Below are 25,716 nucleotides of genomic sequence, written 5' to 3'. Positions count from 1 at the left end.
TATTTCCTCACTATAACGATTATAATTGGTCATAAACTACGTAGCAACACGCTACTTAAAATGTATTTTTATTTTAATAAGAGGCTGGAAAAACTTCCTTAAGCACGGGTCTACTTTATGCATAACAATTTACATTTTGGGGAATTTTACCAGTTTTTTCGTATATATATAGAATACATTTTTAATTCGCAAATAAACGCTGATTCATAGGCATTATTATTGTATTACAAATTACATGTAAGAGGGTTAAAATTAGAGTAACCGGGTACTCAAGTTAACATGACTGAATGGATATATTAGTTCTGTCATTAGCTACTGTTTTCTCAGAAAAAAAGATACCGTCACTGGATTGTATCTTTGGACACTGGAGAAATATAATTATAAAAATAAAAGAAGGAAACTAAAAATAAATGTATCCTCTTTTGGTAATACGGGTAACAGGGTTGCATTGGTTAGAGTGTCAGACTCAGTCGAGTCAGAAAAGATATAGCTAAAAATACAAAATATGTCAAAGCTACGTTCACACTGCAGGCGAAAGCGCATCAAATCCGATTTTTTCGCCCCTGTGCGACTCATATCCGATCATGGTATGACAGTGTGAACGGCACAAATCCGATATTTTCAAATCCGATCTGGGTCACTTTCATATGTGGTACTGAATCCGATACGTATCCGATGTTTTAGAAAGCAACTGCTGTGTGAACGGTCAAGTCGCATTAAATCCGTCTTTTACGTCACTGACACAAGACAGACGCCAATTATCAGCGCCGGAGAAGCGCCCGATAGGACATCGCGACAGTGTTGCCAACTTAGCGACTTTGTCGCTATATTTAGCGAGTTTTCAGACCCCCTAGCGACTTTTTTTCTTAAAAAAGTCGCTAAAAAAAGACGTGAAAGCACGTATCCCTTTTACTCTCAACAAGCAGCGGGTGCTGTAACACAGTCAGTTCTTCTTTTACTCTTTTACTCTTATGCTGTTTTGTGGATCACAAGGTTTAAAACTACTTATAAACACACACACACAAAGTAACTCCACCAGAGTGCCTATTTCGGGTCACTTTTGCCGGTCCAAGCCCGGGTAAAGGAGCAGGGTTGGAATTGTGACATTAAAAAAAACAATAATTGCTAAAAGAAATTTAATTTGTAGTTCTAAATAAACTCTAAATGCATTTAGGACGTTTTTTACTCACTTTATGTCTCTTCCACGATGTTATTTCTCTCTCCAACAACATAGGTTACAATTATATTAGCATGACCAATTATGCAAATTAGGTGATGACGTCATTTAGCGACTTCTAGCGACTTTTAGGACAACCAATAGCGATTTTCCTTACTGAGGAGTTGGCAACACTGCATCGCGAACGATTTCCTACCATCCGGTGAAACGGTTGGGAAGACAACGTTGGAGAAATGTGAACATTTTATTTTTACTGTATTTTCTGCAGATTCTGACAGAAATCTGCAACTATCCTTTGAAGCACCGCTCCTCTAAAACAGCAAAAAGGATCATTATTAGGTTATTTACATTATTATGTAAATAACAAAATAACTTAAAGCAAAAATCTGGAAACATAAAGTCCGAAGTCTTTATATTAAGGGCAATCAGTCAAACAATATTGTTTGCTCTGGGTCTAAACAGAGCGAGTTGTGTGTGACATCTTCTTTTGCGCATGCGGGCCGCTTTGAGCGTTCACACTGGAGAGCGTCTGATGTCGCATTTTATGTGTAGTGTGAACAAGCAGACAAAAAAAATCGGATTTGATCAAAAAATCGGAATTGAGCATTAAGACCTGCAGTGTGAACGTAGCCAAAGATGACTGACCTTTGGTACACCCGTGGTGTTAGCACAAGACTCATGTCAAATTACTTCTTCTTTGTCGTGCCATCTTACTGTTTTGTCTCCTCGTTTTACGGGAATGCGCATATGTTGAGGTGCACAAGGCGCAGAGCATATGCAGATGTTAAAAAAAATGTATGTAACTGTTCGAAGAGACATGTATTAGCAAAATAAAAACAAAAAAAAAAGGTGGACTTACAACTTATTTTAACTGTTATACTTGACATGCAATTTGGCGATCACGAGGTTGTGGGTAAGAGAAAAATGCCACTTTGTATTTAAATCGTATTTTGGAATTGCTTTTTTTAAAACTACGTTTAGGGCAGGTATAATTTTTTATGTATTTTGTGAATTCATTATTTTCAAATTCGTGGTTGGGAAATTAATAACCCTGCAATTGTAGAGTGACAGCGCTAAAGCTGGCAGGAAGGTCTGCTTTACAATATAAACTCAGGCCATAATGTCCCTGTAACATGACATCAGAGCGGGCAGAGCTCCTGCCTACCAGCTGTTGCGAGGACTTTCTGTTTTCTGATTGGCTGCACGAGCTCGCCCCCCTTTCGCTATTGGTCAAAATCTCATCATTTGATTCCCCGCCCGCTGTTGTCCTAGAACTTGCAGAAAATAATGACCACCTACATTATTTTCCCAGGTTGAGCAAAGTGTATAAAACACGACAAAGAAAAATCAGCTCACAGCTGCAGTAGATGAAGTGAAAAATTTGCACACAAATGGGGATTTAAACTGAAATAACTAAACCAAAAATCCTCAAGTCATCTGTTTTTCAAGGCAGCAGAAGATCACAAAAATTTCCCTATTTGGGGCATGGACAGCATTTGAGCAAGTACAGACATCTATGTGTCATATGATTTGGTATAGCGGGCTATATAAATAAGCTGACAACAAATGTCAAAAAAGCTTTCAATAAGCCATTCTCTACTGCTCATCCAGGTCAGGATTGCAGCTGGGCTGGAGTCTATCCCAGCTGTTGTGGGGCAAAGGATTTAAGGATTTATAGGGTTTTTATTGTATTTCCAGCACATGTATTGTCATGAGCCGAAATTAAAATTTGCAATCATGTCAGGTTTTTCTTTTTATTATTTTAAATAGGAAATATTAAGTACAAATAAGACATAAAACAAACATGTGAAGAGGGTAGTGCAAAGACACAAGTGATTTATCATATCTGTTACCTCTGGCTGTAGCAGAGACTACAGAGCACTGGCAGAGTTTAAAAGTCTTACAGCCTCTGGGAAAAAGATCCTTCCTCAGTCTGGTGGTTCTGCTCTAGATCACAGATTCCTGCCCAAAGGGGAGTCTTTCAAGAAAGAGGAGGCAATTTCCCTGCATCTGCTAGTGATGTCTGTGGTGGTGGTGGTGTTGGGGGCAGCTGCTACAAACAATAGTCTATGCAGCTTTCACCACCTCCAGCAGAGTCTTCATCTCTACCACAGAGAAGCTCCCATGCCACACAATAATGCAGAAGAGCAGGACACTCTCTTCCACACATCTATAGCAAGAGCACATTTGTGAGTCTATTGCAGGGCTGATGCTTACAGCCAGTTCAGAACCATCAGCTGACCTAGCATGCCTCTTTTTAAACTGGAGTATGAGGCTTGCAGAGTCACTCAGACATGCAAACTACACACAAAGGTCCCTTTAAGAATCATTTAAATTAAATGATGGAATTGCTGAGTTATATTCCAGATGCTATTGTGACACATCTCAGGAGTATTTGAAGGCTTGGGAACATCTTGAGATAAAACCTCATTTGTTTGGGGTGATATAAAGGCAAAAAGCAAGTATTGTGCTATTTACAAGTATAGCTCGATGGTTTCAGTCTTCCCTGATTCTAGTGCATAGTTCAGAACTATATAGATTCTGCAGGCCTAGTGTTTTGATACTGACAGATGGCTCCTAAGAATTTAGTGAAATACATAAGAAAAGTGTAGCAGATCATTTGTTAGCATGCACTATATCCCCTGACAGTTCTATTGAAGTAAACGGATATAACAAACAGCAAGTAAGATGTGAAAAAAAAAAAACATGTTTAACATAAAATTAAGCTCAGAAAGGGGTTTTCCTCCCTCTTTATGGATCGTCTCCCGAGCCACACTCCAGTCCACTTGGTGGCGCCCCAACGCTGGCTTGTCAACACACATTAAACACTAAAGAAGAAGAGCTTACACGCACAGCAATGATGGCGGCCATCAGTGTTGCTCGAAGCAGTTGCGGACTGATAAATGGTTTGAAGGTGTCCTTAAGGAGCGTGACGCGAGTAAAATATGGCGCAGTATCTGCAACAGTACCGCAGACGAGTTTGCATCGGTCGTGCCGCTGGTACTCTGTCAGCCACCTGTCCGTTAAAGAGAGGATTGACCAGAAGCGACAGGCGGCACTGCAGGGGGGAGGTCAGCAAAGGATAGAGGCACAACATAAAAGGGTAAAATCAGCTAACGCAGACTGAGGCTGTTGTTTTTTTATATTAACACATATTTCTTTTAATTGTATAATATAATATGCTTCAAATGCATTGGCAGCCAGGAGGTTGGTGTTTTAAATGTCAGGCTCAGGGGCTTGTTTGTTTTGCTGGTCTCTGTCACACACACATATAAGTAACTCTTAAACTAAAGTTTATTATTATCATTGTTATTATTTGTTTTAGCCCTGAAAGGGTTAATTTTATTTAAACAACAAACTTCACAATAACAAATGTTTTTAAGGTATATGTAATGATTTATTTTATGAGATTAGCATAAACCTCTGACAATAAGCAGCTCACAAACTGGTAAGGGATTAAATAATAAGACCTGACAAATTAAGGAAGTAAACTCTTATAAAGAGGCAGCTTTGCTTATGATATTCAACACTTGGAACACTGATCTAAAGCAACCAGACATTTCAAAACCATAGCTTTTGCAGTGTGGCTGGCAAACTTTCTGATGGGTGACATATCTGATGCATGACTGCAATAAATTTACCATTGTGATGCGGTCCAGGGTAAGCTGACAGCCAGGGAGCGAGTGCAACTACTGCTTGACCCTGAATCCTTTGTAGAGACAGACATGTTTGTGGAACACCGTTGCGCCGACTTCGGCATGGAGCAGGACAGAAACAAGGTAACAGGTCGCGCACAAATACCTCTTGCAGCAGCATGTTTGTTATTTTGCAACATTTTCAGTGAATTTTGATCATTTTTTCTCTCATAGTTCCCTGGTGACAGCGTTGTGACAGGCCGAGGTAGAATCAATGGCAGGCTCGTTTATGTTTTCAGTCAGGTACAGTTTTCATTCATTGTACAGAAAACCTACATGTGGCAAAGCGTGGCAACTCGATTTTATGTGACATTCTCTTTGTCTTGCAGGACTTCACAGTTTTTGGCGGAAGTCTGTCCGGAGCTCATGCACAGAAGATCTGTAAGGTATACAGATGTTTCACAGTAACATTAAACATCATGCTTGTCAGCTGTGAGCAACTTAGCATCTGTATGGGTGTGTTTGTCTTTGGTCATCTCCTCATTTGATGTGCCACTTTTAAATCGAATCTGTGGTCAGATCATGGACCAGGCCATGACAGTTGGGGCTCCGGTAATCGGGCTGAACGACTCTGGAGGAGCTCGGATCCAGGAAGGAGTGGAATCTCTGGCTGGATATGCAGATATATTCCTGGTATTTAATTTATATATTGTTGTGCAGACCTTTTCATGTAAATCAATTTAAAATGTCAAGTTTTGCACCTGACGATTTTTGAGCTCAGAAGCTTGAAGCCCTACATTTTTGTGGGTTTAACATTTCACATAAATGGCGGGAGTCATGTCCGTAAACTCATCATCAACAGCTGGTGTCGTATTTCTGACACTGTACGCGTTCTTGTTTCCAGAGGAACGTGATGGCTTCAGGAGTCATCCCTCAGATCTCCCTCATCATGGGTCCGTGTGCAGGAGGAGCCGTGTACTCTCCTGCTCTCACAGATTTCACCTTTATGGTTAAGGTATGTAGCTGACACAGTAAAATCCACTGTAGGTATAATATTAATTTTATGCTATTTAAGCTGCAAGAAATATGAAAAAGTCCTGAAATATTTCCAAACTGGCACGCAAATGCTATTTTGTGTTTAGAGAAGAGATGCATTCAATTCCAATATGCACAGAAACATTTGTGTTTGTGTGTTTAGGACACGTCATACCTGTTCATCACAGGGCCTGATGTTGTCAAGTCTGTCACCAATGAAGATGTGACTCAGGAGGAGCTCGGTGGAGCCAAAACTCATACCACCGTGTCCGGTCAGACTCTTTTTTTTTTTTTTTAGATATGTGGATGTTGAAGAGTTTTGTAAACCAAGCTGTAGCAATCACTGGTGCTTTACCAGCACTGGCTTTAGGTTTGTCACATTTACCAGTCTGAGCCAGTCTTGAGCCACCCTTCATTTCTTTATGTTTTTCTTCCAAAGGATCCAGGCTTTCTTTATATTTGTTTAAAGTGGTCGTGAGCAGTAGTTTTCCAGGATTCCTTTCGACATTGGCTGCTTTTTCTCTCATTTTCAGTCCTGACTTTTTTAAGAGAATCTTTTTAAACACTTTGGCAGGCATAAAATTGTATGGTTTGCACTAAGAAGTGATTCCCAAAAACTGAATAAGTGTAGAACAAAACAAGAAATAGCAGGCCTAAAAACTATCTGCTGCAATTAAACTGTATGTGAAAATCATGTCATTAAGAAATTGGAAAAAAGAGACCTGACACAGTTTACAGCCACTGTGGAGGATTATTCGTGGTTTGGGGATGCATTTCAGCCAGTGGTTTTGGAGATTTTGTCTGAATTGATGGAATTATGAACACAGAAAATGAATGTAGTCCATGATGGATCCATCGTACATGACCATCTGGAAAGCATCTGATTGGCATGAACTTCATTTTTTAGTACAACGGTGATCCCTGCCAATTCAATAAAAGCATACCTAAATAGAAAACACACAATGGAACCCAGACCGCAACCTTATTGAAGGAGTATGCAAGAATGTTGACAGAGAATTGAACAAAAAGCTGCCAACATCCAAAGAAGAGCTTTGAATGTCCTTCAAGAATTCTGAAGACTACTTAAAGAAACCTTACTTAAGTTCATGCTGTGTTGAAAAATAAAAGTAGTCATACCAAATATTGACTTTCAGGATTGTTAGAATTGTGCAAACCTGCTTTTGCTTTATGCAGTTTGTTTTCATTCTTGTTTGCATGTTTCTTTTGCCCATTTTCCCAGCACAATATACAGAAATGAGGGGTGGGTTAAGACTTTTTCACAGCATCTTTTTAAATCTGTTTAGCAAATGAAATCTAATCAAGGATTACTGCTCAAGTCAGGATGTTTAACTCATCTGAGAGAAACTCTAGTTAAAATGTCTTATTGCTTTTACATAGGTGTGGCTCACCGTGCTTTTGAGAATGACATTGAGGCTTTGCTCAACCTGCGAGAGTTTTTCAACTTCCTGCCACTTAGCAATCAGGATCCCGCACCCATCAGGGAGTCCCATGACTCTAGGTAGGCAGTCATCTTTGCCCTCATTGAACTAATCACAAATCCCCTCCTTTTTTGTCTGATATCTCATTCGTTTTTCAGCGACCGTCTGGTACCATCATTGGACAGCATTGTCCCGTTAGAGTCAACTAAAGCCTACGACATGTTGGACATAATTCATGCAGTATGCGCACAAACATACACCTTCTAACGTGTACCACAACATCTCATTTCCTTTTTGCGTGTGTTTAAAAAAAAGTTCCCTTTCTTAATCAGATAGTAGATGAGAGGGACTTCTTTGAGATCATGCCCAACTACGCCAAAAACATTGTGGTGGGATTTGCCCGTATGAATGGACGCACTGTGGGCATTGTGGGTAATCAGCCCAAAGTAGCTTCAGGTAAGAAAAATGTGTGAATAGCTAACAGTTAAAAACAAAAAACTCAATCCATTCAGTCCATTTTGTACTTGTCTTGTTTGTCAGGCTGTTTGGACATCAACTCCTCAGTGAAGGGAGCCCGATTTGTTCGCTTCTGTGATGCTTTCAACATTCCCATCATCACGTTTGTGGACGTGCCAGGCTTCCTGCCAGGTATTCTTAGATAATATCCCCATGCATGTACACACAGGCTGCAGTTGTGTGCAGCGCATGTTTGTCATGCTGAAGGTCATGACTTAATCGGTTTAGTTTAACGACCAGTGATTCTCTGATGAGCCGGATGAGACTGAACAGACCACCTGCAGAAAATCTGATAGTCTGAACCCCCATACAATAGAACTGCTGTGTTTTCTCTCAACAGGCACAGCTCAGGAGTACGGAGGCATCATCCGACACGGAGCCAAACTGCTTTTTGCTTTTGCAGAGGCCACTGTCCCAAAAATAACCATCATTACCAGAAAGGTGTGTGAGGTTCCTCTTGCACATCTGGCTCAGCTGTTTGTTGCATAATGCCCTGCCTACAAAAAGCACTTCCAAGTTCAGTAAAATGAAACTGCCACGTTGAACTGCGAGCAGTGATGATAACTCAACACCCCAGTGGTTTTTCAGAATAAAAGCCTCTGTAATAATTTCACTGGAATCTTTTGTCTGAATCAGCTACAAAAAAAAAAAGTTAACTTCACATTTTATCAGTTTTGATTCTTTTACATCTGCATTCATTTACTGTCTGAAATGCTGCTTGTTGCTGAATTAATCCTTTTATTTTGGTCTTTGCATCCCAGGCGTACGGAGGAGCCTATGATGTGATGAGCTCAAAACACTTGAGAGGAGACGTGAACTACGCCTGGCCTACAGCTGAGGTCGCCGTCATGGGTGCCAAGGTACACGTTACATCTAGGTTTTTTGTTTGTCCCTTTCTCTCTGCTTCCTTTATTTTTACAGTGTTACCTTCTTTTTTTTCCTCAGGGTGCCGTTCAGATTATCTTCAGAGGAAAGGAGAACCAGGCAGAAGCAGAGGCTGAATACGTGGAGAAGTTTGCTAACCCTTTCCCAGCTGCTGTCAGAGGTAAATCTGCTTTTCTTTTTCGACTGTTCCTGCTCTTTATCTGCTGACAGTGTATACGCCAACAAACCGAGTACATCTTTATCCGACTGTGCTTGTTTTAGGTTTTGTGGATGACATCATCGAGCCAGCGACAACTCGCAAAAAGATCTGCCAAGATCTAGAGATGCTGGCCAGCAAGAAGCAGGTCAACCCCTGGAAGAAGCACGCCAACATTCCTCTGTGAAAATGTTCTCCACACTAACACTATGGAAAGGCATTTGTATTGACTTTTACATTTCAAATGAAATGGGGTTTTTTGCAGACAGCAGATCAGCAAACTCAGTTTTCACTGTTTTCTCTCACCCACCTTTAACGGTACCTCGTGACATTGGGAGCCTGTCCATTAGATTTAGTTTACCACTCCACTGCAAGCAGCAAGTGACGATCACTCCTGATTTCTGTTAAGTATAATTGATTTTGTATTTGGAGGAAATACTAGAGCACTCGCAACAAAATCAGGATGTGTATCTTTAGTACTTTATAGTTTATATTAAATCCCTAAAAACATCTGAAATAAATGACCCTGTAGTCACACACAGTGGCCATATTGGCAACTACTGTTGATATGGCTATCTAAGAGGCCAGAGATTTGGTGTTAGCAGCAAATGCAAACATACTAACGTTTGTTATCATGTGCAATGTTTTCAGAGTTGTTCATATACTATATATCAGTTTTTTACAGTTCGGTGCTTTCAAAAGGCACTTAAAACATTTGATGTCCTCCATTTAGGTCAAGGAGACGTCCTCACCAACAGGAACTGTGCCTTTTCTCTGTGGCAGGCTCTGTACTGTCATCTGTAAAATAAATCATGGCCTCAATATACTGCATATTTATTCATTTTTTTTCTTCTTAGTTTTAAAAGTCATGATTCCCAGAGACGCTGGATAATATCTGGTGGAATCTGACATTGTTTTAAGTGTGCATGATCAGATCCAGCTCCCACAACAGACACACAACGGGATGGAGCTGGTGTAGTTTCATGGTTTAAGGGTAAATGGTAATAGCTGAACCGGTCACACAGTTTTCAACAACTTAAAGGGCATAAAGTCTGAGGGCCAGCCCTTGTACAAAATTGATCAACTATACCTCAAATTTTGCCTTTTTGTTTTTGATTGAATTTAGTTTCAGTTTCCATAGTCAATTTTTGTTTAGTCTTTAGTCATAGTTGGATGAGTGATGTGGAAGAACCTGACAGGCCTGCACAGAGCTCTCACCTCAACCCCCATCAAACAGCTTAAGCTTGAACTAGAATGGATACTGTGAACCAGGACATCTCACCTAACATCCATGTCCGACCTCACAAATACTCTTCTAGATGAATGGGTGGCTTAAGACTGTTGTCTGTATATTCAATAAATCCATATTGTGGTTTTAAGGAAGGTTAACTGTTCATTCTTCACATTAAACACACAAGTGGAAAGCTGTATCTGACAACAACAGACACTAGCCCATGAATTGATTACAGATTTTATTTTATTAAAAAGAATTTAAGTTCACAGAAAAAAAACAAACAAACAGGCTTTGACAGTATTTTGGGGCAAATGATGTCAACTGCACTGCAGAAAAGATCCAATTGTCTTTGATATTTACAGGACTGCAAACCAGCCAGTGAATAAAGGTTGTAAATATTGAGCTGGGGGAGGGGCATGGCTGAACACATTCAAAACACATTCAAACAAATCTCATACATAAAGATCCATCACTGCACTGGATATGAACAACAAATCTTCCATCTTCTGAATCTGTTAACACTGATTGCAGGTAGCAAAATGTTTTCACCTGTAAAATGACCAAACTGAAGAGATAACCTGTCGTAATACTGAACTGCGAAACGATTGCAATCAGACCTACAGCGCGTGGAAGCTGGTATCATCGGTATCCGTTGGATATGACTTACAGGTGTGGAGGGGAGGGGCTAGAATATACTTTTTAGTATGTAGGCCACAATTTGGCAACAAACAAGGTACATATCCAAGAAAAAGCTGTACAAACATCAGACAAAAACAAAAACACACTTGATTTAAAACTTTAGTACTAAAGCTACAGAATTGAAAATATGTTTACTGTCTTTTTTTTTAAAACTTTTTTTTTAATTAGTTCAAAAAGCCGTTATTTAGGGGTTGGAGGGTTGTGTGTGCAGAAGATTTGAGGAGGTGTGGATTCTCTCCATGGTCGGTCAGATGTGCATCTTCACTGTTAAATAACACCACTCTCTCTTTGCTTTGACACCACATGCACACACGGCAGCTACATCACGTCCTCCAGGTCGGTGTACAGCTGTTGACCTCTGTGTGCACGTTCCACTGCCTAACTGGGGTCACCACCAACACTTCACACGCATATCACGCACCAGCACCAACACATACGACGACTCAGAGATGGCAGAGAGAGGAGATGGGGCAGTTGGTGGTATTAAGAGCAAAGATATAGAACATTTAGTTGGATTTAAGATGGGGTGAAGTGCAACACCAAAAGAGGGGGGTGGGAGCTGTACAGAGTGTTACGCTGCAGACTGGGAGCCCAAGCAAACAACTGTACATGTGTGTAACGGGGGAGTCGAGGGGGGAGGGTTGTAAAAACTGCGAGTACTCGTCGGCCGGCTGCAGGATTATGCAGCCAGAGCGCCATCAGAGGTACTGCTAACAAGTGCTAAACCAACAGGCTGAAGAGGAAGAGGAGGAAGAATACAAGCAGGACAAGGCTCTTGAATAGTTCAGACTACACTGTGGATCCTCCGATCCGCCTGACTGAAGAGGGCGGATCCTCGCCTCCAGGTGAGATCCTGCAGTTTCAGAAGATCCTCTTGAAAAGCATCCTTCCATCATGTCTTACAGAGAAAGAAAAGTACTTCAAAAATGATTTTTTTTCTTCATCTTACGAGTCTTGATTGGCAGGTGATCTGGGCTAAACCTTCCTCTTCCGTTTACTCTTGATTAGCATCCTGATCTTAGGATCTTTTCCAGTTTCCAGATCAGAACATGGGCATGCTGAATCCCTGGAACAATGAAGACGAGAAAGTCAGAAAACCCTTCCCGAAAACAAAGTACATGCTCTATACAAAAAGTGCGGCAGTGTTTGCTCTTTTGCTACTTAAGTTCACTTCATATGCAGGGACTTTAAAATCTCACCTTTATGTCTGTACTGTGAAAAAGCCAAAACGCTTTCAGAATAACTTCATTAATTTTTAATCAGTGAAACTGAATTTGATGCTTAAAATTGTTGGTTTGCTTAGCCATTTCTAAGATCAAGAGTTCTTAATTAACACGAGAAATAACTAAATACACTTTGATGCCAGAATTTTGGTAAAAATATTCCAAATTTGAGCAGGTGTTATTGTTTCAATGGCAACTTTTCAGAAACTATTCATCCAACTTTAATCAAATTGTGTGGATTGATGAAATGCATCTATTTGACCTCTACTCTGGCTTTGGATTTGACCTTCTTAGAAGCAGGAACTGAAATCTGCTGGTGCAAATTAACAGTACTTATTTTTAAAACATACTAAAATAATACTTTTCATTATTAAATAGTCTGTTTGTGGAACATCCATAAGTGAAACCTGCATGTCTATATGTCATAATATTGTGTGTGCATTGTTAGATCGAAAGCACATACAGTATGTAGGGAAAAAAAAGCCCTTGTTTAAATTACTGAATGGGGCAAACTACATAAAGACCTTTAACTGCTCAGCTAAAGTAAAAAAGTAAGTAAACATAAACAGATGACATAGAAGACATAAGCTTATAATCTGTGATTAATGCACATGAGTGTAACGTATGAAAAAATTATATATCTTGGAAATGTTAGCCAATCAGATATATTTTAAACAGAAGCTGAAATTTGTTGACCAGTGTAACGTTAGAGAAAGGACTTCTTTAAATCAGTTTTTCTGTGCTTTTGAAAGCTTAATTTCTCCTCTTATCCTTCATTACCTATAGTCTAACTTATTACTACTTTATTTTTATTTTGTTCAGTTTTCTTTTCGATATTTAGTTGGCAAATCATCACTTACCGACTCGTCTTCAATCATTGCTGCAGAGTCAAAGAAGTCCGGTCTTAATTCCGCTCTTTCACGTCTGTTCCTTGAAGGTGGCTATAAAAGGTCAAATATTTTTTAAGAAGCCATGTCAGAACCAGAACGAGAAAGAAAAAACTGAAATCTCGTATCAACTAAATGAATAGTTTATAACTGACCAGGTCGATCACCATGGTGTCTTCAAACTCCTCGTTCATGTCCTCCAGCTGGCCCCGTGATGACATCATCACATCTTCAAAGATCGGCTCTGCGTCATCCTCCATCAGCCCACGCCTGAAAGGGAATGCCAGGTTACGATTATCATGGTTACTGTGACTTTTAGGGTGGATAAAAGTTTGGACAGAATTTGTGTTTCCACTTTTACCCAACATCTTCACACTACACTTACGGTTTATGAGCAAAACACACACTTACACAGTCTGCCGGACGCCCTGATTGCTGCGAGACTTGATGTAGTTCATGCCTGTTCGGTCTTTCCTATTCACCTCTTCTATCTTCTGCTGGCCGAGCCATGACATCTGCATCTGAGGACTGAGGACAAACGAAGACACATGTCCATTAGTTCTGCTGCTGTCTTGTAATTTTAAAAACTGGGCTAACGTTTCTATGTGCATGTGCACCTACGGACAACATGTGCATGAACCCACTTGTGTACGAAATCGTTCTCTGATCCTGGTTCTGAGTCTGGGTCAGGCATGTGCTCTGCTGGTCTGTTCTCTCTGAGGACTGTTGAGGTGAGCTGAGGAGTCTGAAGTGCCCCAGGTGTCTGTAGGGTGTCATTGCGCATCATCCACGAGCCCTCTACACTACTCTCCTCTGAATATGAAGCAAACAGAGTAATTTCAGTTTCAGCAGGAGGAGTAAGTGTCTCATCTCCTGTAAGAGATAAAGTTCAGTTAAGCCACCCCAATAAAATGGGTAATCCTTCATCTCTGCTCACCCTCAATACGTTTCTTGTGGAGTGGCGGTCGACCCTTCTTGCTGCGGACTGAGCCGGTCTTGCTGCTTGAGCCTGACGTAACAGACATGTGGTCCTCGTCTCCTCCTGTCAGCAGGCTGTTTCTGTAGGAAATCAGCGGCAGCCACACGTCCTCCCGACGCTCTGACATCGACTCTGACATGAACTTCTCCAGGTACGAGTGGCTGTGGAGGCAGCAGCATTTTATAGCACTATCCTTTTTCTTTTTAATTAATAAAATACGGGCTGGAGTGTTAGTGGCTCCATAGTGTGGTTTACACCATTGCCTAACAAGCTAAAGATTGCTGGTTTGGTCCCGGAAGGAGACACAAATCCCGTTGGGGTTTTCTCAGGAAGGCCATCCAACATAAAAACTGTGCCAAATCAAACATGTGGAGCTACTAGCTGCGGGGTCCCCTTGTGAATAATGGAGCAGGGGAAGATAGGTATATAAAAGTTGGAGTATTAGCTGATGATAAATTGGATAGAAGTACTTACACTGTCTTTTTGTCCTGGCGGATTAATTTCGAGGAGAATTCACTCAGGACTTCCAGGAAGGCCAAGTTTATAGGAGGAAACTCTGGTCCTCGAGGATTCTGGTACTTAAATGCAAACTCTATTCCATCCCTGACACAATGGAAAGAACAACAGAGAGGAGAAACAATGAGAGATGGCAATAAAAAAAGCAACACCAAGTTACACGAGTACTAAAACTTTACAAACAGTTGGTGTATATAACAAAGACTCTTTTAACCTCAATCTACCCTTATTAATTATTAACGGTGTATTTTTTGTACTTAATTCATGTAACTTTAAAAGCAAATAAAAACTTGTGTCTGCTTTATGCTTCCTATGTGATTCTAAAACTGGTCGGTAAAAGTTGACTTAACATTTTGCTCCCAGGCTTGAATAAGTTGTTAAAATAATTTAATTTCACATCCTCAACATGCAAGAATTAACCAAAATCCTGCATGAATTATTGGCATTTCAATGTAAAGACAAAATGGAATCACTCATACTCTTTTAATTTATGCTAAAAGTATCAATCTTAAGCTTCCGTTTACATAGACACCACAGCGCTCATGATCTCACTTGTGTAGCGTGGCAACAGCCTCTCTGGTCTTGATCTGATCCAGGCCAAAGGTGAGGGCAAAGCGCCGGGCCAGCTCCTTGATGCCGCTCACGTGAGAAGACGTTCGGTCCAGGTTGGGACCCTGATCCTGCAGCAGCTCATTGAACAGCTGCAACACACGAGTGCACAGGAGTTAGTGGGTATGCACAGGAGAGCACTCGAAACTTTAAGAGTACACAGAAGGAAGCTGTGTAAAAAGCACCATCACCCTCTCACCTGCTGCAGACTGAGGATGAGTGTCTTGGCACAGAGGATTTTGTCCGTCTGTCTGGTTTTACTGAGAGTCTCCTTGATGATGTCGCCATAGTCATTATAATACTGAGGCAGAGAAATGAAACTGTTAATTCACCCAAGTTGTCTGAATTAATGCACTGAATCTCATATCACACCCAGATTTGCATCAAAGGTAAATTTAGGTGAATTAAAACCATTTTTTTTTAAATTCCACAGTAACTCAGCTCCATGCATGCTACACACAAACCTTCATATAGTGTTTGAAGATGTCAGCAGCAGCAGGCATGTCTACAATGTCGTAGATGATGAGTTTACAAAAAGCTGCAAGTAGGTTTCTCCTCTTGTGGAGGGCCTCGATCTTGTTGGCTTCATCCTCCTCATCTCCCTCTACAGGCACAAAGACAGTAGTGGACAACAATGAGAAAGCTCCCTACCTTCTCTCAACCTTTAGTAATTGTTAAAAACTTCCTGGATCTGAAACAGAAACCACAACATGATCCGATCTAACTTCTCTCTCACCCATGCTCTGGCTCTCATCATCCTGGTCGATGAAGACGTGGTCTAAGACGAAGTTTAGCAGCTCGTTTTGCAGAGTGCTGTCTGGGTTGAACACCAGGGGCTGGAGGCCCTCTCTGCCACCAGAAATCAGCTGGTGACTGAAGATCATCAACAGGTCACAGAGAAGCATGAATGCCTAAACAAGAAACAGCAATATTGTCACAGCTTGACCAAAGAGTCTTTATTTCAAAAAAACAAAATAATGATATGTAGAGATAACAGAAAACATGCATCCTTTACATAAATCGAGAGACAACGTTGATTTCAAAGCTCTTCTGTTATTCGCGACACAATAACATCTGTTACCTGCTCTTTAACCGGTGTGTTGACATTAGACAAGCACTGCTGACACACTGCCAGGAAAGACTTGACCACTCTCCTGAGAGCCACCAGGTCATCCTGCACAAAGGGAACATCGCACAGACATTGATAATCAGCCAAAATAATGAGTACTTTAGCAAGAGTCACTAATGAACAGCTGTGACAGTCAGGCTAGCTGTCTTTGTCATCCTATCAGTATGAATGAAGGAATATTATGAATAATAATTCAGCAACACTTTTGATGTTTTCAACAATGTTCCAGATAAGTTATGTCCTATATGGGAGCTGAAGTCTTGGTAAGGTGTTTAAGTGTTAAATGAGACAGATTTGGGGTGAGTCCCAGACTGAGGACTGGGGCTGTCTGACAGTGAGATGGATTTCTACACTAAGCCACCCCCCTCTGCAGAAATACAGATAAGCCCGTGTCCCTCTGGGCCACTGATGCTCAGACATGGCAGCATTCACTCTGAGCCACTGACCAATGATAAAGCTATACTCTGAGTGCGGTCTGTTAGTGAGGCCGGTCGAGCACCTTGCTGGGAACCCCCTCTGTGATCTTGACCAGCTGCCACAGGATGGAGTAGTGGGAGCACTGCAGGGCTTGGACAGCTATCTGCTCTGGCATGGAGCCCTGCTCGATGCCCGCTTTCAGCAGCCGGTAGCAATTCCCAAACAAATCCCACCGTGTCAAATCATGGGCACTGAAGCAGAAAACGAGAAGAGCACACACTGAAATGATCACATTTATTTGGTGGAAAATTTCTTCCAAAACACTGAATGAATGAATGAATGAATAATAATTCTTGCAATAGAAAAATGCAAACTAAATGTCTCCCTACAGATTTACACAAATCTTATCTGGAATGCTAAGCTAATAATCTCAGATTCTGTAATGATTGTCAGCCAGAGTGACCAATGATAATAATCCATATTTTTATCTTGAAACAGCTGCAGATCATACTTGTGGAAGGCTGTGAGTCGCTTGAGTGTAGATAACACATTGTAGATATCGTCATCGTCTGCCTCCTCAGCCTGCAATAACCAACATCTGTTAGTATACAAGACTCAAATGGGCACAAATAGTGCCCAGTTTCTAATAGTCTACCCAGCCAGCTAATGTGCCTGATACCTCTTGCAGCAGCTCTTCGACCGAGTGTGCAAAACGATCGGTCATCTCGTCAATAAGCTGTGATCGGGCAATGTCCACACGGTTCATGATGGTGTACTCTTCAGAGCAGAGGATGCTGTATGTCTTGCTGCAGGCCTCAAGCACATCGGTCTCTATGTGCTTCTCCACAACCAGACGGATCTGCTTTAATAAGGCGTCCAAGTGCTTCTCCATGCGCCCAGCGCTGTACACGTCCAGGTCAAAGTACTGGGGGATTTGCAGCAGGTTGGCTACCTTCTCCGAGTCTGCCTGGTACTTTGGGCAAAGTAACGGAGAGACGAGAATTAAATAAAGATAACAAAAAAATTATAGTGTATGAGGGGAAAAAAGTTACAAAACTAGCACAGAAGGACTAAAACGGGAAAGAAAGACCCATCAATCAGCATGCAACGCTTGGCTTCTGTTTCTCAGTGAAATAGTGAGTGACATTTTACACATATAGCCAGCAGACTTTAGAGATTGAGGGCGCAAAGTATTCAGCAGCAATTCTCACAAGTAGATCATTTATTTTGACAAACTTATCGGTCTTCTAGCCAAGTCATTTATCACTGGTCTCCCCCTTGACAGCCATGGGCAAGCTAAGAAAAGCCTTACCTTGGACAACAGCATGGGTAAAGCCATGATGAAGTGCTCTGTCAGTTTGTTCTTATCATCTATCTGGGTCTTCCTCTCCTTTGCTGTCAGCACCTGGACAAAAAAGTAAATAAATAAATAAATATATTATATTATATATTATATTATATTATATTATATTATATATATATATATATATATATATATATATATATATATATATATATATACACACACACACACACACACATATATACACACATACACATCTGTGATTCTTTTGTTGGGACCAAAAACTGCATCATTTTCCACCTCTTTATATGACCAAAAAAGGTATTAATGAGTAGGAAAATTCTTGCTATTTCTGTGTTTAACAACATAACATATTCAAGAAGTTCTCTGCCTTGCTAAAATTATTTGCTGGAGTTTTATGTACATAATTACATATTTAAAAAAAAAAATCTGAAAAAGTGGAGACCAACAAAAGTTCAATACAACAGAATCAAATGTACAGATGAGCACATTAACACACTCTGGTAAATAAGGTGGCTGCTTTTACACTGAAGTATAATACATCGTCACATTTGAGATTCACAGTGAATTCCCCTTCAACATGCCCACTTGGCAGGTACAGTCATGTGAAAAAGCAGGTTTTTACTGCACCCCATACAGTCCTGTGAAATGCTAAGTTCACCTTGTGATACAAAAACTTGTAGAACCACTTTTAGCAGCTGTAATTTGAAGTAATCATTTTCTGTGGAGGAATTTTGCCTCACGTGTCTTTACAATCTTACTTCAGTTCATTAACGTTTGCGGGTATTTCTTTGTGCACAGCTTTCTTGAGATCCTGCCACAGGATTTCATTCGAGTTGAGGCGTAGACTTCTTTACATATTGTGTTGTCGATTTTTGCCTGTGATATACTTCTAGAGTTGCAATTTCTGTAGTCTCTCTGAGATTTGCATGCTATGACCTTGGGGTGAATTTTCTGGAATGTCCAATCCTGGGAGGACTGCAGCAGTGTTAACACACACCTCATATTCTCCAGACCAGCAAACTGCCAAATGTTCAGCTTTTATAGAGATGCTCAAACTTGCTGATGACCAATTAAGTGCATTATTAGCACCTGGCTCATACTGTCCCTCTTAACTCCTACTGAAGCAGTAAAGGTTATCACATGACTGCATAAGGTTTCATCTGCAACATTCAAAGTGAATACTCTGAGTGTTTCTGGGGTATGATATGTGTATACTTTACACACCCGTTTGCCAGTGCCTCTGCCAACAGGTGGGTGTGCCTCTGCTGCCTGTCGGATGGTGCACACCATCAGCTCGATCAGCGCACTCTCCTGCCTGTCAGACAACACTACAGGGAAAAACAGAAGACGTTTGAGCAGAGGAGAGACAAAGACACAGGAAGAAACAAATGTGGAAAGAAAAGAGAAACCGAATGACAGCAAAGGTCGGAAACAGAGAAAAGGATTAAGGGACAGAAGAGTTTCAGGGAACAAGATTTTATTACATCATCTCTTCTCTCTGGTTCTCAGCGGTTGTATTTTATTTGATTCAGCTTCTCCCAAAGGAAATAAGATCAGTGTGTAATACTGTGTGCCTTACTCTCTTCTCCCTGTACGGGCTCCTCCAGCAGCAGTTCAGTCATACACTCCCAGTCTTTCAGCAACTCTTGAGAGCTTTCCCACAGAGAGTCGACAAGGTACGCTGCATGCTCGTGGAGCTACACACAAAATCACATTGAAAGAGATTTCAATCTGCAGGAATCATTCTGGAACTACTTAGTGTTTGTGAGTGCCCAACATCTAAAACACACACAGTATGCTGATAAGATGTGTGTTTTCATTAGCGTTACCTCACTCTCCAAAAAGAACAGCACTAGCATACGGATGAGATTCCCGTTGGGACTGCTCCTCCCTCTGCGTTTAGCCAGCGCTTCTTCTGCTTGCGGGTCATGGCGACTGAATAATCTGACAGCGAGTGAGAAACAGACAGAATAAGAGTTTTACAAATTGAAGACTAACAATGTTATTACACCAACAATGCCCTAATTAGACTCACTTTCTGTGAAGAAACTCTCCAGCAGCAACAGCGACCGGCCGGTGAGCAGAGTACACCAGGTGGTACACATTCTCACAGTCCTCGTTGGACAAAGCATCTTCACTGCCCCTGCAGCAGACAATTTGCACACAGGTTAATCAAGTTTAAATCAATCCGAGCTGGTTATGAGAACAATATTAAACATGGGAAATAACTGAAAACGCCCAGAGGACGAAAGGAATAATTAAAAATTAACAAAAATATTGCATATAAAGGGAAGTCAAGGGAAACAGCAATCAAAAACTATTAAACTAGTTTACACTAAACTACCCAATCTATTTGTGAGTGTGACTGAGATCATCTCCTTAGCTAAAGTGACCCAGGAACTGAGTGTTCAGTACATGATAATCCTCGTCTTAAGCATGTGATCATAGCCAAAATATCATCTTATGCTAAAATGCTGACCAGAATCTAAAAAGAAAAGAGTTTCATATGTAGGCATGCAAAAATACAGAGAAAGATCAAAGCTACTCACTGCAGAATGAGTGTGACCAATCTAATGGCCTCTACAGCCACGTCATACTCCTTATCCAGTGTCATTGATACTATTCGGTCCTGCCAAAACAGATAAAGTTGAGCAGAGAAACAACTGCAGAGAACTAGAATAAATAAGGAGAAACAAAAGAGAATTCAGAAAACTAAAAAAAATCTAAACACTGCCCATGTCTACTGTGGAGTTGCATGAAAGCAGCCTCAGTTCTCGCTGCTAGCGTTACCTTGAAGCGGTTAGTGAAAAGCTCTAGTTTGGGGAACAGTTCTCGGTTTGTGTACAGGTTCTGCAGAGCCTTCAGGCACTTCAGACGCACTTCTCCTTGCTAGAAAAAAAAAAAGAAAAAAAAAAGGTTCAAGCTGGCCAAACATCTTAAATAAAATCCTGCTGTGGTGTGCTACACAACTACCATTCTGTATCTGTGGAAATATCATTCATCCCCTTGCATTAAATCCAGTGGTAAATATCAGCCAAGGGTTGTACAAAAACTCCAAAATTTGTTTAAATTTTGTGTTCTTACTCTATCATGTAGAGTCCAACCAACATATTTTAGGTAACTATCATTAAGGAATGCGTCGCTGTACATCTTCATCCACACTCCGATTTCCTCAATACAGATGGCCCGAATTTCAGCGATTGCATCCCTAGAAAGTAAGAAAAACAGAATCACCAAAATACTTTCAATATTACTCTTAAATCCTCATCATTAAGGAAGGGGACATTTAGAGTATGTACCTGTAACGATGCACAAAGATGCCCTTGAAGATGGAGTTCATCATGTTCTCTATTTCATCTTGGTTTTCCTGAAGCTGTACAAGAAAAACTCAAAGTTAAAGACAATGCTGAAACTGAAAAGGGCATTTTCAAACACTCGGATTTACAGCTAAGTAGTACCACAACCACCTATGATAATCTAAGACACATTCTTCTGAAATATCGAACCCAAACCCACCTCCTTCCTCTTCTGTAGCAGCAGTTCCAGCTTCTCGTTGGCACGTTTGCCAGCTATCTTGTTCCTCTCAGCCTCGTACTGTCTCTGGGTGTTGTCCTGGTGAATGCTCAGGTTCAGCGCTACATTTACCAGTGCTGTCATCAGCTTCATTGCTATGCAGAGATAACAGCATTCAAAACCTTTAGACATTTCGTCCTGGGAAATACACTTTCAATCTACCTAACAAAAGTCCAGATTAAACTGTGCAATGTCAAGCAGCAGAAAGTTAATAAATAACTGTTAGTACAAGACACAAAACAGACCTAGACACAGCAAATTATTAGCTGTTTTTCTGTCTTTATAACCACAACGAGCTTATTTCGATCAGTCCTAAGCAAATGTAATTATTATTATCTCCCACTATAATATGACTTGTGTTATCAGCCCATGTGGAGGTATTTGCGGAACAATTACTGCTTTGAGTTCAAACAAATATCATGTTGTTGGTACCCGCTAACGTGGACGTGTGCCTGAAGGCTCGCACTTGAGAGTCAGACAGTCCAGTGAGGAGGGAGATCACAGTGTCCATCATGTACTCGTCATAGATGATGCTGTACTGACACTGACGGATCAAAACGCTGATAAACTCGCAGAAGTTGTAACGGAACTTTTTCCACATAGGTCCTGGCATGGTAAGAGGATAATCTCCACTATCCTGTTGAAAAAAACAAAAACAAAAAATAGACAGATTACAGTTATTTTAACTTCTTGTTCTTTATTTTTTTGCTCAACTGAAACACGATACAACAATAAACTGCTTTGAGCTGTCAGTAAGATATCATCAAATTTGTCCACACATCTTCAACATAGTGTAATATATGTGCATAACTAAATAATACAGCATTGCTTTCTTGCAACTGTTTAAATTGTGTTAATTTCTGCTTATTTTAGCAGATAATTACCTCATCGAACTCCTCGGTCATCTTACGGATGATCTCTGCATTCTGCATGTTCCTGAACATCTCAATCCTCACGGTGCCTGGTTACACCCAAAAACAGCAGATTTGGTAGTCTTGTTTATAATGCATGCACATAGGAGGACAGATTTAAGTAAAACACGCCTACCTTTGCAACCTGAGCACTGGATGAAAAAATTGATCAGGTCCAGCAGCGCCAAGTCTCTGTCCTGTTTATATGACTCAATCCACTCATCCACTACTGACTGTATACAGAAAATAATAATCAAATGACAAAAACAGTGAAAAACATACATTTAAAAAGCTTCAAACAGATGTAATACATTATAATATCTGATTACATACTTAAATATTTTATTTACACTGATGCTTATGAAATCAAACCTGTGTTCACCCACCTGCATGGCACTCTTTCCCAATTTGACCACTTCAAATAGAGTGACTGGGTCTCCCCCATCTCCGTTATGTTGAGCCACACCGTTGGCTTTCCCTCGCCCTCTGGCCACACTCACAGTCTTGTCTGTCGGTGACTTCCGTGGCTTCTTATTGGATGTCTGAAATCAGGGAAATGTCAGTTAGGAAGTTTGTAAAGAACCCTTTGTATGTACACCCATCCCCAAACACAGACTTGCACACAATGGGAAATATAACAGCTTCTTCCTACACCACCCATTACACACTTCAAATCCACCAGACAAAATCAAAGACATGCATTGTCTGTTAACCAGATTTTTTTCCACAAGTTTCCCCTTTCTTAACAAACTCTGGTACCGGTGCTTGTTTGCCGGGTCTCCCTCTCTTCTTTTTTCCTTTCATCTCTGGATCTTCCATCTCACTTATGCTCATACTTATTCCCACAGTGTCTGTTGCCCCAGACTCATTGGATGAGTCCCTGAAAGAGCAAACCACAAATGCATTTCATTCATTAGCATTTAATGATTGTATTCATTAGCCAAATTAAATGTTCAATTCCACTGACAGGCAAACAAATGAATTGGGTGAGTTAAAAAAAAAAGAAAAAACACTAACGCACTTGTCACTTGTGTTTCCACATACCATTTCAAAACCATATTCTTTGAGTTTAGAACACTATAAAGGTCAATCAAAAACATGTCTTCCCAAAAGTAGCAAAGATCATTTTAAAGTAGCATCCAGTCCTACAAACATCTTTCATCAGCTACAGCAAACAAACCTTTAAGGCCAAATGTGATAAAACATGCCAGGTAGCCTAAAAAATCTAAAACAATTACTCATGGATTCGTTTAAATTAACCTGGTTCTGGATGAGTGAACGATGAATGGATAAAATAACCAATTAAAAAAAACAAATTTAATGCCAGATTGTTGCCAAACTGACAGTTGCCCTTTATAAAAACTCACTGTAGGACAGGGAGCTCTGAGGTGATCATCCTGGTCAGTAGGGGGACTGATGACCCGTGCAATTCTTCTTATGGGTCTCTTCAGGTGTGAAGGAGGTGGTACAATATGACAAAACTGGGTGGAGGGAAGGGGGGGTGATCTGGAAGGTCAGAGAGGAGAGGCTCCAGGACGGACTGAAGTTAACTTTCTTCAGCTCCTGAAAAGAAACAGAATGAAAGATTTATTATGATTATAGTTTACAATTATAGTACAGATTTGATAACCTGTTAACCAGTAACAGCCATTAATGACAGACATTCTGGTTTAGATATACAAATATGCAACATTCAGGCATTATTCAAGGGTAGCTCTCACATTACTGATGAGGTCCTAAAGTGATTGCCTCAATCAGTTATGATTCATTAAATATAACCGGGTTCTAAATGATTTGAATATTAAATCACTGAATACTTTTATATGATGTCTAAGTGCTTATTGTCCAAAGTGAGTCAACTATAAAATGTCACTGAATCCAGAGAGAGGCTGTTCAATCACTTGCTGTGGAAAATGAGCTGTCAGTGTGGAAACGGGGAGAGGAAGACACCAACTGGTCAACTAGAGAACAACAACAGCAAAATATTGAGTCGGGTGGAAAAGATTTGTACACAGTGCTGTTGTCAAACAATTTAACCACAACCCACTTACACTTAAAGAATGAGCACATTTCATTAATTTAGTGGACATCTTCTATTGACTTAAGAAAAGCTCAGCTCAAAACTTTATAAACTCCTAAATTCTGTGAGTTATGTTAAAAAGACTGCAGAAACATGATGTATTTCCCTCTAGTTAAAGAAAAATGGTCTTTTGACAAAAGCTGGGGAAAGTATGATGTCAAATAAAATATGGCATAAATTGGAAAAAAAAAAATCTGGGATTCAGTGAATGATGGAAATAAACAAATAATCCAAAAATGCTTTTCATTTCATTTTCATGAGCTGACAGCTAAGCTAGATCCTCAATCAGAACAATGGCAGCTAAGTGAATTATAACATTATTTGTTGACCTGTTCATATGCTAATGAGAGCAAAGAGCAGAGGGTGAGCAATACCGCTGTCAACCTGAAGAGGCAGTATGATCCACAAAGTCCTCTACCCAGCATCTATCTCCAGGCTGCCTGACTGTGTTTAAACTGGGAAAAGTGGGCTGAGAAAAATCAACTGACACTCATTTAAGTCACAGCTCAGTTCCAATCTAGTTCAGTTAATCTACAGAGTGTTTTAGTGGTCTATTTTCCTCAGAGTGTGTGTGAATGCATACATGTGTGTTTGAAAGTAGGTCTGGGCAACAGTAGGGGGCAGGCTAAGAGAGTGTGTATTTAAATACTGTCTTCCACACAGTGTTTGTACTGTGGAATAGCATGGGCAGGAGAGCCCCCTTTTTCACCATGATGAACTACACACGCATACACACACACTGATCTGAACAAACTGTAACAGACCAGCTGAATTAGATCAGCCAAATAAGGATTTTAATAACTAAATAAGGATAATGTGTAACCCTCCAAGTAGCTTAATTAGCTGCAAAATATAATACACATAGTAACACTTCAAAAGACAGCAGTGAGCAAAGGCTTTTAACAGCTGAGAATTTACATGCACATTTGCATGCACATAACCTTTTAATTGATTCTGGCCTTCCACGTTCCTGCTGCACAGACGCAGAACAGCAAAAGAAAAGAAGCCTAATTCTGTTCATATCATTGTGCATATAAATTACCTGAATGTTTTTTTTGCACGCAAATGCTGAAAAAAAATCTAGATAAGCAAATCCTGTAAAAGTAAATTTTTAATTAATGTGCAAAAGTCAGATGCTGCATGCAAATAAAAAACAAAGGAGTACTTATAAACTTATAAAATAGTAAATGTTTCCTCTCCATGGATTTAAATAGCATAAAATGATTTATATTAATATGTATTAGATATG

At 40.3% G+C, this 25,716-nt stretch overlaps 2 protein-coding genes across 2 annotated transcripts in view; one reads left to right on the top strand and one right to left on the bottom strand.

The window, feature by feature from the left end:
* The first annotated feature begins 4,018 nt into the window (after positions 1–4,018).
* On the top strand, positions 4,019–9,705 carry pccb (propionyl-CoA carboxylase subunit beta). The gene is made up of 15 exons (XM_031737026.2): positions 4,019–4,280; positions 4,837–4,956; positions 5,047–5,115; positions 5,202–5,258; positions 5,392–5,505; positions 5,717–5,827; positions 6,011–6,119; positions 7,246–7,366; positions 7,445–7,526; positions 7,619–7,742; positions 7,827–7,934; positions 8,143–8,243; positions 8,564–8,662; positions 8,748–8,847; positions 8,949–9,705. The coding sequence occupies exons 1-15, from the start codon at positions 4,035–4,037 to the stop codon at positions 9,068–9,070; spliced, it is 1,683 nt and encodes a 560-aa protein (XP_031592886.2). The 5' UTR covers positions 4,019–4,034; the 3' UTR covers positions 9,071–9,705.
* A 637-nt stretch (positions 9,706–10,342) lies between these two features.
* stag1a (stromal antigen 1a) overlaps positions 10,343–25,716 on the bottom strand; it is a 41,502-nt gene continuing 26,128 nt past the window's right edge. The window contains exons 2-32 of the mRNA XM_031737018.2: positions 23,755–23,950; positions 23,147–23,267; positions 22,774–22,929; positions 22,524–22,620; positions 22,361–22,437; positions 21,909–22,113; positions 21,420–21,571; positions 21,203–21,276; positions 20,988–21,111; positions 20,694–20,792; positions 20,453–20,532; positions 19,939–20,046; positions 19,733–19,847; positions 19,483–19,600; positions 19,128–19,231; positions 17,889–17,981; positions 17,256–17,549; positions 17,088–17,158; positions 16,659–16,827; positions 16,112–16,204; positions 15,767–15,941; positions 15,495–15,634; positions 15,230–15,331; positions 14,974–15,122; positions 14,380–14,508; positions 13,864–14,066; positions 13,571–13,739; positions 13,338–13,454; positions 13,082–13,196; positions 12,900–12,980; positions 10,343–11,882 (exon numbers count right to left, since the gene is read on the bottom strand). Coding sequence (XP_031592878.1) covers positions 11,859–11,882; positions 12,900–12,980; positions 13,082–13,196; positions 13,338–13,454; positions 13,571–13,739; positions 13,864–14,066; positions 14,380–14,508; positions 14,974–15,122; positions 15,230–15,331; positions 15,495–15,634; positions 15,767–15,941; positions 16,112–16,204; positions 16,659–16,827; positions 17,088–17,158; positions 17,256–17,549; positions 17,889–17,981; positions 19,128–19,231; positions 19,483–19,600; positions 19,733–19,847; positions 19,939–20,046; positions 20,453–20,532; positions 20,694–20,792; positions 20,988–21,111; positions 21,203–21,276; positions 21,420–21,571; positions 21,909–22,113; positions 22,361–22,437; positions 22,524–22,620; positions 22,774–22,929; positions 23,147–23,267; positions 23,755–23,783 — 3,783 coding nt within the window. The 5' untranslated portion in view covers positions 23,784–23,950 and the 3' untranslated portion in view covers positions 10,343–11,858. The remainder of the gene's footprint in view (positions 11,883–12,899; positions 12,981–13,081; positions 13,197–13,337; positions 13,455–13,570; positions 13,740–13,863; positions 14,067–14,379; positions 14,509–14,973; positions 15,123–15,229; positions 15,332–15,494; positions 15,635–15,766; positions 15,942–16,111; positions 16,205–16,658; positions 16,828–17,087; positions 17,159–17,255; positions 17,550–17,888; positions 17,982–19,127; positions 19,232–19,482; positions 19,601–19,732; positions 19,848–19,938; positions 20,047–20,452; positions 20,533–20,693; positions 20,793–20,987; positions 21,112–21,202; positions 21,277–21,419; positions 21,572–21,908; positions 22,114–22,360; positions 22,438–22,523; positions 22,621–22,773; positions 22,930–23,146; positions 23,268–23,754; positions 23,951–25,716) is intronic.

This window comes from Oreochromis aureus, linkage group 19 (genome assembly GCF_013358895.1).
Source record: "Oreochromis aureus strain Israel breed Guangdong linkage group 19, ZZ_aureus, whole genome shotgun sequence".
Lineage (NCBI taxonomy): Eukaryota > Metazoa > Chordata > Actinopteri > Cichliformes > Cichlidae > Oreochromis > Oreochromis aureus.
This window is presented reverse-complemented; position numbering and strand designations above follow the sequence as displayed.